General features: G+C 62.1%; 6 protein-coding genes across 6 annotated transcripts; 3 read left to right on the top strand and 3 right to left on the bottom strand.

Annotated features, from left to right (window-relative positions):
* Positions 1-1,193: 1,193 nt before the first annotated feature.
* On the bottom strand, positions 1,194-3,489 carry BXZ73DRAFT_45109 (cytochrome P450; the record flags this gene model as incomplete). Its single annotated transcript, XM_048019449.1, has 11 exons — positions 1,194-1,349; positions 1,404-1,736; positions 1,817-2,005; positions 2,067-2,077; positions 2,136-2,168; positions 2,228-2,290; positions 2,353-2,660; positions 2,716-2,795; positions 2,856-2,937; positions 3,009-3,052; positions 3,121-3,489. 11 exons carry the CDS (start codon positions 3,487-3,489, stop codon positions 1,194-1,196), a joined length of 1,668 nt encoding a protein of 555 aa, XP_047879167.1.
* A 669-nt stretch (positions 3,490-4,158) lies between these two features.
* Positions 4,159-4,928, bottom strand: BXZ73DRAFT_100286 (uncharacterized protein; the record flags this gene model as incomplete). The annotated part of the gene is made up of 2 exons (XM_048014535.1): positions 4,159-4,629; positions 4,689-4,928. 2 exons carry the CDS (start codon positions 4,926-4,928, stop codon positions 4,159-4,161), a joined length of 711 nt encoding a protein of 236 aa, XP_047879166.1.
* Positions 4,929-5,490: 562 nt separating this feature from the next.
* Positions 5,491-7,957, top strand: BXZ73DRAFT_45032 (uncharacterized protein; the record flags this gene model as incomplete). Its single annotated transcript, XM_048019437.1, has 2 exons — positions 5,491-5,781; positions 6,347-7,957. 2 exons carry the CDS (start codon positions 5,491-5,493, stop codon positions 7,955-7,957), a joined length of 1,902 nt encoding a protein of 633 aa, XP_047879165.1.
* A 535-nt stretch (positions 7,958-8,492) lies between these two features.
* Positions 8,493-9,197, top strand: BXZ73DRAFT_100283 (uncharacterized protein; the record flags this gene model as incomplete). The annotated part of the gene is made up of 1 exon (XM_048014534.1): positions 8,493-9,197. One exon carries the CDS (start codon positions 8,493-8,495, stop codon positions 9,195-9,197), a length of 705 nt encoding a protein of 234 aa, XP_047879164.1.
* Positions 9,198-9,730: 533 nt separating this feature from the next.
* On the top strand, positions 9,731-11,863 carry BXZ73DRAFT_76661 (uncharacterized protein; the record flags this gene model as incomplete). Its single annotated transcript, XM_048022490.1, has 3 exons — positions 9,731-10,911; positions 11,382-11,454; positions 11,504-11,863. 3 exons carry the CDS (start codon positions 9,731-9,733, stop codon positions 11,861-11,863), a joined length of 1,614 nt encoding a protein of 537 aa, XP_047879163.1.
* Positions 11,864-13,322: 1,459 nt separating this feature from the next.
* BXZ73DRAFT_76660 (uncharacterized protein) lies at positions 13,323-14,219 on the bottom strand (the record flags this gene model as incomplete). The annotated part of the gene is made up of 2 exons (XM_048022489.1): positions 13,323-13,665; positions 13,864-14,219. 2 exons carry the CDS (start codon positions 14,217-14,219, stop codon positions 13,323-13,325), a joined length of 699 nt encoding a protein of 232 aa, XP_047879162.1.
* Positions 14,220-15,792: the final 1,573 nt, after the last annotated feature.

The following is a 15,792-nucleotide window of genomic DNA, read 5'->3' as shown; positions in this document are numbered from 1 at the left end:
GATTCCGGCGAGCGCGCGCTGATCCACCTTCGTGCCTACGCCCACGCCCACGCCGAGCGGGCGGAACCTCCTCGTCTTCCCTGGATGAGCTCGGGCCCTCCGGCTGATGGTTGCGCAGAGCCCAGCCCCGGCGCGGAGCGCTCTGTTCGAGTCTGTTCGCCGACTCGCCGACTCGGGGCGTTTGGTACGCATGACATCGTCCTTGCACAGTGCGCACTACTGCAAACTGCTGTGTAACCAAAACGTATGCAGACGGCAACGAGCCCCCTCGCGTCCTCCACGACGAAAGCGTGGACTGGGCGGAGGGACGACCACCACGCGGCTTGCGAAGCTTGTGGGAAGCAGCTGTCGACGGGAGGCGTCGCGGCTGGCAGATGGACGCGTCGGACTGCCGGCATCCCAATTCTCAGCGCTCAAGCGCTCGCTCATCATGCACATGACAGCCTCGGGCTTCTCGATGAAACTCGGGACGCAGCTTGCGATGTTTCTAGGTACGCAAATAGGTAGGCCAGGCAATTAATTAACGGCAGACCGCGGCCTGCCCGGATCACAATGCATTGGAGGCCGAGCGACAGATCCCGAAGCCCGAAGGCTGCAAAAACAGCGCACGGCCGCGCCTCGCGCGAGCCTTCTAGCGTTCGATCCGTCCGTCCACGCCCCACGCCCCGCCTTGCAACGTCCAAACGACATTCTAACCTCGTTCAGAACTTACGAAGCCGCGACCACGCCCGTCCCCCGCGCGCAGCCAAGAACCCGAAGACGCAAAAATAGCGACGCCCGCGCGCCCGGCCGTCTACCTCCACCTCCACGTTCCCGCCGCGGACGGCACCTCGCGCCTGTCGCCTGTCGGATGCACCCCAGCCTAGCGTGAGACTCGGAGGGCGTCGTGGGCCCCGGGCGCAGCAGGCCGCTCACACCGCTATGACGCGCGGACGCATGAGCTCGTCAGGATTGGAGCTGCGCGCGCGCGCGTGCTGACCGTGCGCGCGCGTCGTTTCCCGCGTCGAGTGGGGCTGCTCCCACGGCGCGGGACACGCCCGAGGGAGGCGGCGTCCGCAGCGCAGCGGACGGGGCGCGGGGACGGCTCGTGTGTGGAGTGTTGGGGCGACTCGAGTTTGTGAAAGACATGATGGAAAAAGGGACTATGACACGATGCCTCCAGAGCGTCCGCGCGTTCGACCTCTCGCGACCCCTCACGCGTCCACGCGCCGCACGCGCATCGGCACGCACGCGCCCACCTCGCCCTTCACCTGCGGCCGGGGCAGCACCCCGCGACAGTGCGCGATCTCCGTCTCCGGCCCGTCCCGGAGCTCGAACGTGTAGTTCTTGATGAGCACGCCCAACACCGCCTGGCCCCCGCGTCAGCCTTCCTGGCCTGCAGCCCCCACGTCCCCAGCACGCACCTTGAACTCGGCGAGCGCGAACCCGCGCCCGAGGCACATCCGCTGCCCGTCGACGAACGTGAGCAGGTGCCGGTGGCCCTGGATCTCCTGCGCGCGCCGCGGCAGCCCCGCGTGCTCCTGCTCCTTTTCCCCGCCCTTCGCGCCGTCGCCGGGGAGGAGCCAGCGCTCGGGCTTGAACTCGCGCGCGTCCGGGCCCCAGAGCGCGAGCGCGGTGTTCATGTACCCGATCGGGATCCCGACCTCCTGCCCGGCGCAGATCGCGATCGCGTCGACGAGCTCGCCGTGCTTCGTCCGGATCGGCTGCGAGAGCGGGATCACGTCGTCCTTCGCTGCCTGCGTGGGCCGTGAGCACGCGCGAGAGTGTTTGTGTGCGTGAGTGTGTGAGTGAAAGAGAGGGCGGAGACGGGACGCACCACCCGGTTCGTGACGGCGAGCGGCGCGTGCAGCCGCAGGATCTCGTGCACGACGGCGTCGAGGTAGTGCAGCCCCGCGCCGTTCATGAGCTGGTCCCAGCTCGGGTCCGAGTTCGGGAACTGCGCGCGGAGCTCGTCCCGCAGGCGCGCCTGCATCTCCGGCTTGCGGCAGAGCTCGATCAACGCCCACTGCGTTGTGCGTCAGCGTACGTGTGAGGGATGGAGACGCGGGCTGGACGCGGGTACGGACCGTGAGGCTGACTGTGGAGCGAGCGAGCTCAATCAGCGAGAGCGCAGATTCCCAAAAGGGAGGACGCACTGGAGGTGGTTTCGTAGCCGGCTAGGATGAGCACTTTCATCTGCAGGAGTACCGTCGTCAGCGCAGCGGCCGGGTTCTACAAGCCCGCAAACGTGCCTGCGCCATGATCTCTTCCTGCGACATGGGCAGGCTAGCCTCCTGGTCCTCCGCCTTGACTGCAAGCACGCGCAGAAGCCGTCAACGCCACTTCCACCGCAAGGGACACGCCGCGACGCACTGAGCAGCCCGATGATGCTCTTCTCCTCCTTGCCCGTCTCCCCGAGCCCGCGGAGCTCCCTGCGCGTGTTCTCGAGCAGGACGACCGCGATCTGCTCCATGCTCCGGTTCATCTTCCGCTGCAGGCGCCGCATCTCCGTCGGCAGCTTCCACAGCACCGGGAACACGTTCCCGAAGAAGATCACGAGCGCGGAGAGCACCGACGGCTTCACGCGGCCCATCGCGTCGAACACCTCCGCGATGTCCGACCGCTGCCCGTCGAGCGAGCGGAAGTCGTGCGAGAACCCGGCGATCCCGATCGAGTCCAGCCTGGGCGGGGTGAGAGCCGTGCGCTACGACGGAGAGCGGAGCGAAGGGGACGCACGAGACGTGGTTCATCCAGGCCTCGACGTCGATCACGGCCGCGTCCGCCCCGGCGAGCTGGTTGTCCCAGGCGGTCTTGAGCTGCGGGGGGTGATCAGCGGCAGGACGCGCGCGGCGTGGCGCGGCGGACGGCACCCCCACCTTGTACACCGAGTCGTAGAAGATGGCGGTCATGCGCTTGATGGCGACGTTGCTGAACGCAGGCGAGATCGCCTTGCGCTGCCTGCGACAGCCGACCGCGACGGGCTCAGCGACATCCCTTCAGTCGCCCAGCGCCGGATCTCGCGCACTCACCGCTTGTGCGACTCGCCCTCCGCCCAGAGCAGCCCCCGCCCGAACTGCGACCCGCCCGCCCGCCGTCAATCCCCCCACCCGCAGAGCACACGCACAGACGCAAAGCGCTCACCAAGCCCTCGATCGCGACGCGCGCGAGCTTCGTCTGCACGTACGTCCACGTCTCCGCCGCGTAAAAGTGCGCGACCGCCTTCGGGTCCGTGAGCACGACGCGCGTCGCGCCGAGCGGCGCCGGCGCGACGAACACCGCGCCGTACTCTTCGACCCACCCCTCGTAGATCGCGGGCGCGTCCGGGTTGTTGAGCACCTGCTTCGTGACGCCGAAGAGCCAGCTCGGGCGCAGCGGGCCCGCGAGCGGTGTCGCGCGCGCGCGCCGCCGCGCCGCGCCGTACCACGTCGTCGCCGCGTACGCGGCGCCGCCGAGGAGCGCGAGCTGCCAGAGCGGGGGCAGGGCGGGGAGCAGGTCCTGCGAGAGCGTCATGTCGTGCGGGAGTGGGGGGGAAGGGTGTGGGGGCGGCGCGTGGGCCGCGCCCGCTCTTTTTGTCGTGCGGCTGCTGTCCGCGGGGAGCTCGGAGTGGAACTGAGTGGATGCCCAGGCCTAACCGACATCTCCGTGCGACATGTCGCCCTGAGGGCGCGCGGTGGGATCTGCGAACATGGTGACGAAGGGGACATGTGAGCCTGGGAGTGCCCGGGCGCCGCGCCCGGGTTGTGGGAACTGTGTGTTGCGGCGATGTTTCCGCGGCGTTGAATCTGGCTAAGAGAGAGAGAGAGAGTCATGAACCGCCTACGTGCTATGCATCTCGCGGTGAACGACACTAAGCCGTTCAGGGCGTTGGCCAAGTGGGGGGAGCGACGAGATCGATCGGCCCCGGCCTCATCATTACGATGACCAGCCACGGTCCGAACGGCCCGCTCCAACCATACTTCCTCGCCCTGAACCAGTCCGAGTTTTCACACTAGACGCAGCGAAGCATTCGGCTCTCGGCCACCGCGACATGCGCGCCATCCTAGAGCGTTCCCATCCTATCGGGTGGAGAAGACAGGGGGGCAGGAACGAGGATGTACTGCTTCCGAGACATACGCATGCGAAATCGCGTGTGCAAGGTACATCGAAGGCATACAGAGCAAGAAAGCAAGGACGAAAGCATCACAGAACCCATGGGTCAAACAGCATCGGAACAGGTGCCGCCGGCGGCCAGACACAGCGAGACTGGGTCGTGTCTACGTCCGAGAAGTCGAGCAGGGCATCGTGCAGGTCGCGATTGAGCTCCGTCCACGTATCGACCGCCGGCAGCGTAAAGGAGGGATAGGTCGCGAGCGCGGGTGTGGGCTTGTGGGAAGCGTTCTGCCGCATCTCCTCCAACATCCTGTTCGCCTGCGCGAGACCAGCGTTCGCGCCGGGCCTTTTGACCGCGGGCGGGGGGTGACAGAGCGACAGGGAGGACGCTTGTGCGTTCAGACGACTAGCGGAGGATTGCAGGACGGCTGGGACGGTGGGCCGGAGGGAGGCCGGCTGGGGCTTCTTGTTCGGTACGCGGAACCGGTCCTTCATCGGGAGCTTGACTTGGTACGGGGAGGTCGTGCGCTTGCGCAGGATGAGCTTGCGCGACGTCTGAGGCTAACAGCGGACCGCGAGCGTGAGCGCAAAGCGCGCCGAGCCAAGACGTGTGGACGCACCTCTTCCCGAGACGGATCTGAGTCTGCTCTCGCAGAGCTGGGATGACACGGCGCAGGATCGAGCCCCACCAGGGGTCTGGCATAACTGACGCGTGGCAGGAGGATCGTGATCGCGGTGTGGCCAGGTTCGAGGACGGTTTGGGTGCAGAGGTCGACGCCGGGATCGTTTGGGGATGGGGCTGAGAGAACAGAAAGCTGGGATAGATAGCAGTGCGACGAAGCAAAAGAGAGCAGCAGCATAGCAAACACAGCAAGGACAGAGGTGCGGAAAGAGAGAAGTGGGAGCCAGTCCAGCGCTGCGACCTGTCAGGCGGAGGACGAGGCTGACGCTACGATCGAGAGGCTGAGTCGAACATACGCCAGACGTCATCCAAATTCACGAAACTTCCGCATCGCATGGTAGAGCAAGAGCCGCATTCGAGCAGCGTTCACGAAAAGCTGGAGAGGTGGTGGAAAGCAGGAAGGCGCGCACCCCGGGCGCTTTGTCAACGGCGGAGCTCATCTGCGCCGGGCGCGGTTTTTGTATCGACCATTCGTCGACCATCGACGGTTTCCTCCCTCGACACTTGTACCCACCGGCCCCCTTCTTCCCGCCCAACGTGTCCTGAACACAGATTCCGTTGCGAAGGGGGTCGGAAACATCCCCGACTTCGGCAAGGAGCCAGGAGACTGAACAAATCCATCGTCGTAAGTTTTCCTTGTCTTCCTCCCCATGCTGTCCCTCGCTTATCATCGACCTTGTAGGCTGCCCGGGAGCGCGTTGCTACTGTTCGCGTCCCGGAGACACGAAAAGGCCACCCCGATGCCTGCCTCGTCAAGCCACCCTCGCGCCATCGACAGATTCTGCCTCCCCCCAGGATCCCCCGCCGCATCTCCGTCGTCCATCTCCTTCTCGCCCTCGACCACGCTCAATTCGCCGCTCGGCCTCGACCCGACCCCATTGCGCAAGACGTCCTTCGCCGAAGGCTCCTATGATGGGCACAGCCCAGCGTCGGACAACGGCGCCCTCGTTCACGCCAGTCCGCGACAGGAGAGGCACAGGAAGAATGAGGACAAGTGGAAGAGGACGGTCACGATCGTGTTTTGGCATACAGTGAGTAGTTTTATCCTCGCTCGCGCTCGACGTCGGTTCGGTCTCTGCAAAAGGAATAGTTCAGGGGTTTCGCCGGGTCTGATGACCGCACCGGCATTCCTACTCCATCATCTCGCGAGGCCGTCCCCTACGGCATCGTCGGGGGCTACAGTGTCGAGGACGCCGTTATACTTCTGTCCGCGACTTAGCAGTCAGAAGCATTCGTTCCGCACATGATTGGAGAATTTCCTTCCATTCAGCTGTCGCGCCAGTCTGTCGGACGCACCAGCTGAGCTTGCAATATGCAAAAGTTCCAGTCATCGTGATAGGCCCGTTCTCGCGAAACCACACAGCAGCTGCTTCAGGCGGAGCCCGTGCCCGAACAGCCTTCAGTTGCGCCCCAGTGCACGCTGTATGCGTTGGAGCGACGGGAGCTCACTTCTATGCGGTGCTTGAAGTCCCTGCTGTGTGGTTTCTCGCAGGCACATATGCCATCCCTACCATTGCCATGATCGTTGTTCATTTTTGCGAAGCCTAGCGCATGATGTTTGAGACCGCGATGCTCACCATGTCTTCAACAACCCAGCCCAATGCAAATCCATGGATCTTCCGCACTCAAGTTGAAACATTTCCTCTACTATCCCTGGCCGACGTCGACCCCTTTCTTTCCACGTTTGAGATGACCGCTACCGATTACATCGACGCTTACAATTCAGCGGCGCAGACTTGGGAGATCGAGCAAGTGAGTGCCGTACGCACCGTCCAGAGTGAAGAGAGGAGGTTGTATCGTGTCCGGCGGAACATGCGCACCGGACTAGAAGACTCGGAATGCCCTACACTGGACAAAGAACTGGCGTCGCAAGAAGAGTTCAAGGATCAGGTCGCGCAACTGGCGATGCACCGTCCGAACATGCCTAAGAACCCGAAGAAGAGGTCGCTGGATTCGAGTGGAGGCCAACAGTCTCCCAAAGTCCGAAGACCTTCATCTTCCGTAGGCTTTGACTCTTCATTTGATCCCACTTCGCCCAAGTCATCGCAGTCGGGAGATGCCAACGACACCCCGTTATTCGTCGAGCTGGTTGACAATGTCAACGCGGTCTTCGGCTCCCCATGCGAATCTACGCCCGTGGCTTCGTCTCCTGGATTTCTTCACGCATCTCTTCTCGACAACCAGGATATCCCTCAGGCTCCATCGGAAGCACAATATACCCCCAGGACCCCCATCAACATGAATCCGTCTCATCATGGCTCTTTTCTCCTCCAGCCCCCTAGTATATCGGTCAGCGCACCGCCGCCACCGCCCGCGACATCTTCCGAACTCTCTCGCGCTTTTGCAGTCCCAGAATCCCCGGTCCCCGCCCAACAGAACCATCAGCTCACGAACAGTCCCTCACGTTTGAATTACCCACCCTTACTGCAACACTCGCCCCTCCCTGCGCACTCGCCCCTTCGGTCACCCCTGGAACCCCATCCCTCGACCTCTCAATGCCCCACACCCTTCACCCAGCCTCTCGAGATCCTACCACCTCCCACCGCCCCCGACTCGCCCTTATCCCCGCCATTCGCCGCCGACTCTCCCGACGAATCCTTGCAGAAGGGCAGCGTCGGCCCCAGCGCGTCATCGTCCACGCAGCCCTCGCGAGGCAAGCCGTGGCCGTACGGCAAGTCCCTGCACGAGGTCGACGCCGGCTTCGCGCAGATGCGGCAGCTCATGCAGCGCGAGCCCGGCCTGAAGCAGCCGCACGCCTTCTCCCGCGTCTTCGGCGTCGAGTACAAGAAGTCGACGGTGCACAACCACCACCGCGCCTGGCGCGAGCACCAGGCGCTCGTCATGGACTGGCGGCAGCGCTACCCCGGCCCGGAGCACCTGCCGTCGTGGTCCGACTTCATGCGCGCCGTCGCCGCGGTCGAGAAGGACCGCCGCGACTCGGGCTCGCAGGCCAAGGCGGCGGCGGCGGCGGGCCCGGACGGGTACGCGCAGGTGCGCGCGTTCGGGTCCCCGCAGGGCGGGGTGATGATGGCCGTCCAGCCCCCAGGGCTCGTGCGCCCGACGCCGCTGGGCGTCGTGCAGACGATGGTGCCCCCGCCGCCCGTGAGGCTACCTCAGCCCGGGCTGGCGCATATGAGGCGGCCGGACGACCCGCAGAACCCTTACCTCGGTGCGTCTGTTCCGCGCGGTGGCTGGTTTGGACGCTGACGGCGAGCGCAGAGATCGGATGAACGCTCGCCCGGGCGTGCGTCTCCTCCGACGCCGGAACGAACGTCGCGCACGGACTCGCGGTGCGGCTCATGGACGTCGGTTTGTAATGCCCCCCCCGTGTATCGTATCCCCCCTGTACTCCTCTCGCTTTGCTTGTGCTATGCTCTGCTTTCCCGGATGTGCTCCACTCTACGACCTTACATTACCCGCGCCTAGTTTTGTGTCTCCCTAGTCCCACATGTGCTGCAATGTTATACGACGTTATTCTTGCTCATATGCCGCAAGCCAGATCTCGGGCGATGCGAACGCAGTGAGCGAACACTGCTTAGGGGGGAGAAGTACTTGCTCACACGCGGTCGAGCACATGCCACGGGCGACCACCACTCTGTTCCGTTCGCATCACTCAGCGCTCAGTCTTATCGTGCAACACGGTACCCGGCCTTTCAATCCTCGCCTTCTCCCTGCCTTCATACTCCCACCCCCGCGGACGGCCGTCGACCATCGCGCTCTCCAAGCTCAGTCAAATCTCCCCATGAGCTCGCCCCACTTCCCCATAGACGTTATTGAGAAAATCATCGACGTCCTCGCCGCTCGCAGCGATCACACCGCACTCAGGCGCTGCATCCGGGTGTGCAAGTCATGGCATCCCCGAAGCCGCTACCACCTCTGGCACAGGCTCATCATCTCTAGACCCGACCAACTACCCGTGATCTGCAACACCTTCGCACTCGACACCTCTCTGAGCTCGGTAGTCCAGATCGTCCGGCTGCACGGCGCACCGGGCACGGACGTCGACGAGCCAGGAGGTTTCCCGATCGCCGCCATCGTAGTCCTTCTTCCCCACCTAGGTCACATAACCACATGGGAGTTCCATGGGCGGTCTGGCATCATTCCTAGATCCCCCGTTTATTTCACGACGTTCCCGTCGATTCTAGCTTGTTTGCCACAATATCGCGCCGTGAGGAAGCTCGTCCTGCGGGATTGCTATTTCCTGGGTGCTCTGCAGCTCCATCGTCTTGTCAATACCTTTCCTGCGCTTCAGGATGTCCGGATGGAGCGCGTGAATTGTCAGGAACCAACCTCAAGTATATCCCTCCCTACGCCCCACACGCATCGACAGGACATACGAAGGCTAGATTTGAAAGAGGTGCGCTTTTTCCAGCCTGAATCCGACCTCGTCATTAATCCCGAGGTCTTGAGTCCCCTGGAGCTCACCTGGAGAGTACCGCGCTGTTAAGTTTCAATAAGGAGTCACTGGTGGATATAACACTGGACAGCAACACCCTCGCGGATTCTGGCAAGTCCGTTCCGCTCATTCGAATTGTACTCGGCTAACGTTTACTCAGGTCTCGAATTTCCCCTTTTCAAAAACTTGAAGCATCTGTCTATTTGGCAAAAAACCGCTCTGGAGCCCGACTTCGAACTCTACAGAGCCTGTCTCAAACTTCCGAAGCCACTACTTTCTTTGTCATTGATATTCCGAAGTGTTGGAGTGTACGGCCGGGACAACACTCAATTGACGCAAGCACAGATGTCCATCGTACAGCAGTTAACTCAAGTGATATCGCAACACCCCGGCCTCCGATCGAAAGGCCTCACGTGCGTCATAGAGAGGCCGAAACGGAACCAGATGCCTCGCTGGACAACATTGCTAGAACGACTATTTTCGCCGTTGTCAGAAAGAGGTCTGTTGTGTATCGCCCCTCCAGACTACTCCAGTGCGTATTTATCCCCAGAGAGAACGCGCACACAGACTGATTCCTGTCTTCCATGTCGCTGAAACTCGGCTGTGAGGAGTGCATTTCAGAGTACGGGCATGATGGACGGCCGTATCAATTCGTGTTCTCTCCTAGCGGAAGATGGGCCGCAAGCACCGCGTGGAATCGCACCGGGAATCCAGGGATGTCGGAATGCATCATGTGGGACAGTAAGACCGGAACATCCCACCCTTCCCAATGGTACCACCTCGCAGATGCGCCCTCCTACCCAACTTTGCCAACTTCTTTCGCGTTCTGTTCGACTGAGAAGCAGTGGGCCCTCGCATCGCGCCACGACATATCCGTCTTCCCTCTTGAAACTCCCCCGACAAGTTCTACAGATCACTCTCAACCCGTCGGGCGCATCGACCTTCAGCCTCTCGATGGCCTGGTTGCGAGACTCTTGTGGTCTCGGGACGGCAGCCGGATATTCGCTCAGGATTCCAAAGCGAATGTCCACATCTACGATGCTCTGACATTCACCCACCTCCGTACCCTCTCTCCTCCGCCCGTCTACACGCAAGCTCTCGGCGTGGTTCAGCGTGTGAGCACTTTGGCGCTGTCGGAGGACGAACAGTATCTCCTCTCCGACGTCGCGCTGCCCAAAAACCTCTCCTCCACCATCATACGCAGTTCTATCTGCGTCTGGGCACTCGCCACCGGTTCTTGCGAACTCCACTTCCTCCACCACCACGACAACGCAACCACAGGGACCTACTCCGGGATCTACGCGACCGCTCTCCGCCAGCACTCAAGTCCAGGACGCGAAGACCACCGTCTACACGTCGTCGCGATATGCAACAACGGCACTGTGCTCACCGCGGCGGTCGGCTTGCCCGACGCGGTTACGGCCTTCCGACCTGCGGGGCTCCCGGCCAGTGTCCGAAACATCCCCGACCGCGCGTGTTTTTCCTCCGACGGGACGCGCGTGCTGGTCGCCGAATCCACGTGCTGCCTCGTCCTGGACACACTCACCGGCGCGACGATCGCCGGCATCGACAGCGGTCGCTTCGACGCCCTCTTCAGAGGCGTCCCAGATGGCGCGGAGCTCTCGGGCGACGGACGGGTGGCGATGATACGGGGCAAGCGGCCGCAGTGGTGGTTTGGGCTGCAGCCGGAGTGGTGGCTCTGGAGGGTCGAGGACGGGACGCTGCACCAGGTGCTCAACTTCAAGGACGGACCGGCTGCGGAGAAGTGTGCGCTATCCCAGGATGGTCGTGTGGCTGGATTCGCGACTGAAGGAGGATATGTGTTTTTCCGGAATGTAGGGGACCTCTGTCCGACCCGGATTCTGTGATGTGACCATAGCTTGTACCAAAGCACATTGGTCCTAACTTCTCAAGAGGCTCGAAGCCTGCTACGTGCGATCGAGCCTCGGGCCTCAGGCCCCTTTCGACCATGCCATTTTCTGGGCATATTGAGGACGTCATTCGGGCACACTCCGAGGAAAGACAAGGCGCACCCTATTCGTCGAGACGCGAATCGAGTCGGCGCCATACCATCTCGTCCATAACGTCACCGGCACTTCGGCCAGATATTGCAGGAAACATACTTAGTCGCTTCGCATTGCAACCCTACTTATGACTTGCCCACAAGCCTAAGTACTTCGAGGTGACTGCGGCTCCCTGATTGATCATCTGCCGTCCCGCGCACTCCGAACACAGGTTTGCGGGCCAGTTCGCCTCCCCGGACATACACCAAAAGTGTGAGCACGCATCGCACGAATGGGAGCCGGAGGTCCGTCGTAGTCCGGAATGTCCGTCCCGATCCACGCCTCCCGAAGCAGCTCGAGCCCGTGCGGCGCGTAGGACCCGGCCGCGTCCGTCGTCGAGGTGCGCACCACGCGCCCTCCGCGTCCGTCTGCACGCGCGTTATCAACCTTTTCCGGGTCCCGTTCTCCGGATCGTGGACGCACCATCGCAAGCAGCACATCGAGGAGCGCGCCGGTGTGGCCCAGTCCCTGCACCTCGGGCGCGGTGACGAGGTCGATGAGGACGAACATGTGCTCGTCCTCGCGCGCCAAGAACGCCTTCCCTTCCAGCTTCTGTATCGCTTCTTCGCACTCTGGCCCGTGCTGTCGCGGATGAGAGGTAGAGCGTCAGGCGTTTTCGGGGCGCGCGAGGGGTGGTGGTCGAGCCCACCTTAGCACAGTCGGCATGATCTTCCGCACGAGCGTGCCTATTCGGGCTGCACCTGCCAGTGCGGCTCGTCAGGGTGACGCCCGCGGTCCGATTGGTGGATGGTAAGCACGAATGGAGGGTCTCGAGGAGGCAGCCAAACCTGCACTAGCGCATCAACGAGCTCCTGTTGTCGATCGTCAGCGCACGCTGGGCACCTACAAGGGGAACGAAAAGAAGGACTAAGGCGAGCTCGTCGCGCAACGCGCTGAACCATGGGCTATAGCCAGGAAAGGCAAGACTGGCAATGAGTGCGAGTCGACCGCGGAGAGGACCGCAGAGAGGACCTCAGAGAGGACGAGAGAATAGATACGTCGAAGTAGCGCTGTCTGAGTCGGTGTTGGTCAAGAACGCGCGCCAGGTTCCATCGACAGCGCGCCAGAGGTCGACTGAAGGGCGGTCCGATCAGAGAATGAAAGTTTGTGATATCCAGGCGCGGCACTTATGGTTTCCCAAGGGCTTGATTTCCAACTTCCCCGTTGGTTGGCCTGAGAGCGACTGCCTTTCGTCCATTGTGAGGTTGGACCCAGAGCTCTCGGGTACTCAGCGAGAAGCAATGGCGATGGACCTGTGGAAATTAGAAAGGTATTTACATAAGCCGCTGAACGCACAACGCAGCTTGATTTGGACCCACAGTGGGCATTTGTGGGGCTGCAGGTGCAGACACGGGAGCAGCACCTCAGTGTATGAGAATTTTATGAGAGACGGCCGCGTGTGGAAGATGAACATTCGAAGCTTGAAGTTGGGGAGTGGATGGGCCGCCGGCTCGAACGGAACTCGCACCAGATCGGAAACTCTCCACTCTTCCAGGCACTCCCGTGGTACTAGCTGGATTTTATCAAGCCCTACTTTCCTGTAGATTACTGCGAGGAGGAGGAGGTGTACCTACTTATACGGTCGAGCAAACATCGAGAGCAACTTCGAAAAGACGTGTCGGGCGCTTCAAGGGATGTGCGTCGTCGGTTATTAGCGCGCGAGCAGCCGTGGCACGTGCTCGGCTCGACGAGCACAGGTGATTTCCCTGGTGCATCCGTTGCGATAGCCTATCGGCAGCTACGGATGCATCTGGACGGATCTGGCGATCCGTGATGCGCGCCCGTGGAGACGCGCCTCGGTGGGCGGCAAGGACGCGTGGCTGTGATGCACGCCACGCGTCCCTCCTGCCGTCCTTGCTCTCCTCCCCGCCTCCTCTTCCTCCTCCTGCTCCGCCTCCACCGTCCAGGCAGACGATAGCGACTATACAGTCGTCCTTCGTCTGCTATTGGACTCCGGTGTCACCTGGTGACACCATTCAACTCCCCTCATCCTCCTCCCTCGACCTCAACCTCAACCTCCATGCCGTCCTTCGCCCACTTTGCCGGCCGCGTCCACACAGGTCCACACCGCACGAGGACGTCCATCCGGACGTTCTCAGCATGGAGATTAGAATTAGGGGGCCGCGGCGATGTACCGCGGCCCTTGTTTTGGTGAGTCCCCCGCTCCACCCTCCTGCATTCCCAACGCCCACCTCTCCTCTCCGGCTTCGTACATCCGGCCTGCCGCCGGCCTTGACCTCGATCTCCGCATCCGCCTGGCCACCTCGCCGCTGCCCTCCTCCCCGTTGCCCACCTCCGCGCTGTTCTCTGCCCGCCTTCGCGCCGCCCGTCTGCACACCTCAGGTGCCCGCGCCCGCACACCCTCCTCCGCCTCCCTCACCCGCGGCCCACCTCCTCCACGCGCGTCGGCCACCTCCGCGTCATCACCCACCTCCATGTCGCCCGCGTCCGCGTACCTGCCGCCCGCATCCGCGCGCGTCGCTAGGCTCCCCCCCGCCTCTGCGTCCGCCCTCCTCCGTGTCCTCCTCCTCCGCGTTGCCCACCTCCTCCGGCCCGTCCGCCCCCACGTCGTCCACCCCGGCGCGCGCTGCCCACCTCATCGCCCGCCTCTGCCTGCCTCACTCGCCTCCTCGCACTCTTCCGCCCACTCTGACCTCCTCTGCCTCCGCCTCCTCCCGCGAGCCCTCCGCGTCACCCTCCTCCCGCGAGCCCTCCGCGTCACCCTCCTCCGCCCACCTCCTCCGCCCACGCGGCCCTCCTCAGTGTCGTCCCAGCCCACGTCATGTCCTCCACTGACGTCACCTCCCCCGCCCACGTCGTCCTTCCGCTCGCATCGCCCGCCCTCGCTGCTCTGCGCTTCCTCCCCCTTCGCATTGCCCGCGTTGCCCACCACCTGCTCCGCCTCGTCTTGGCCCTTCACCTCCCCCCGCGAGCCCTCCGCGTCGCCCTCCTCCGCCTCGCTTGCCTTTGCGTCGCCCGCCTCCGCGTCTCCCGCGTTCACGTCGCCCATGTCGCCCTCCTCCTCCTCTGCGTTGTCCCCGCCTCTACGTCTGCCTCCGCGTTGTCGCGGGGCGTGGTATTACTTACTAGTGCACCTATGTAGTAGTTTACTAATAAATATATTTTTATCACTAATCATATAAAAGATGTGGTGTGAAACAAATAGGGAGGCGAGCTCACTGTCGGAGACAGCGAGCTCAGGTGGCAGCGCCTGAGGCGCCGGTGTCCGGACATCTCGGGACAGTGTCGCACCCGGGGGTGCGCGAGCGCGCTTGGGGAAGGCGGTGTCGAGCGCGACTGGGCCGGCCGGCACCAGATGCATCCGCACCTGCTGATAGGCTGTCACAACAGATGCACCTGGCGAATCATCACTGTAGGCTCGACCAGCGACTCCGACGAGCAGTGAGCCTTTTCGGAAGCTCAAAGTTTGTATTTAGCTTGATCATGAGGTTGAGGTGCGCCTCTCTCATCCCTCCATCGGTGCTACAACCTCACGCACGACCACCTATTACCTGTCCCATGAAGCACAAAGAAAAGGAACCGCGGCATCAACGGAGGGGCCTACTAGCTGGGTATGTGATACTTTTCCGGCATCTATGAGTCTAGGACCTAACCAAGCTCTCATGGTAGCAATTCGCCAAGTCGGCCGCAGAAGCTTCCCACCGCAGTCCTTCATGTACGACACGATTTGGATAGCATCATCGTTTGATTGAACTCTGTTCGTATCACTCAACCTTATCGTACAACGCCCGCAAGTCAAGCCGCATTAGGTTCGCCTTCTCCTTCCCTCCATTTTAGCCTCTGCGGACGGCTGTCGACCATCGCGCTCTCCAAGGACAGTGATATGCCCCCATGAGCTCGCTACAACTCCCCATAGACGTTGTTGAGGAAATCATTGACGTCCTCGGCTCTCGCAGTGATCACACCACACTCGCGCGGTGCATCCGGGTGTGCAAGTCATGGTTTCCCCGAAGCCGCTACCGCCTCTGGCATAGGCTCATCATTTCTAGAAGCGATCAGCTACCCATGATCTGCAACACTCTCGCACGCGACACCTCTCTGCGTTCGACGGTCCAGATCGTCCGGCTGCAGGGTACACCAGGCTCGAATGTCGACTCCGTGCCAACACCTCTCCCGATCGCCGCCATCGTAGTCCTTCTTCCCCACCTCGGTCACATTACCACATGGGAGTTCGACGGACGATTCCTTCCTTTCTCCTCCATTCTTTTTCCGACGTCGCCGATTATTCTAGCTTGTTTGCGACAATATCGTGCTGTGAGGAAGCTCGTCCTGCAGGACTGCTCTTTCAAGACTGCTCTGCACCTCTATCGACTTGTCAATGCCTGTCCTGCCCTTCAGGATCTCCGGATGGAGCGTCTGTCTTGTCGGGATCAAATCTCACATATATCCCTCCTCACGCCCCATATGCACCGACTGGGCATTCAAACGCTACATCTGGATGAGGTGCGCGCTTTCTAGTCTGAACCCTAGCTCGTGATTGATCCCGAGGTCTTGAGACTCATGAAGCTCGGCTGGAGAGTACTACGCTGTTAAATTTCAGCAAGGAGTCATTGTTGGAAATA

The sequence above is a fragment of the Epithele typhae genome (genome assembly GCF_022376455.1).
Source record: "Epithele typhae strain CBS 203.58 chromosome Unknown BXZ73scaffold_16, whole genome shotgun sequence".
Lineage (NCBI taxonomy): Eukaryota > Fungi > Basidiomycota > Agaricomycetes > Polyporales > Epitheliaceae > Epithele > Epithele typhae.
Note: the sequence above shows the minus strand (reverse complement) of the source record. Positions and strands in the feature narration are given on the sequence as shown.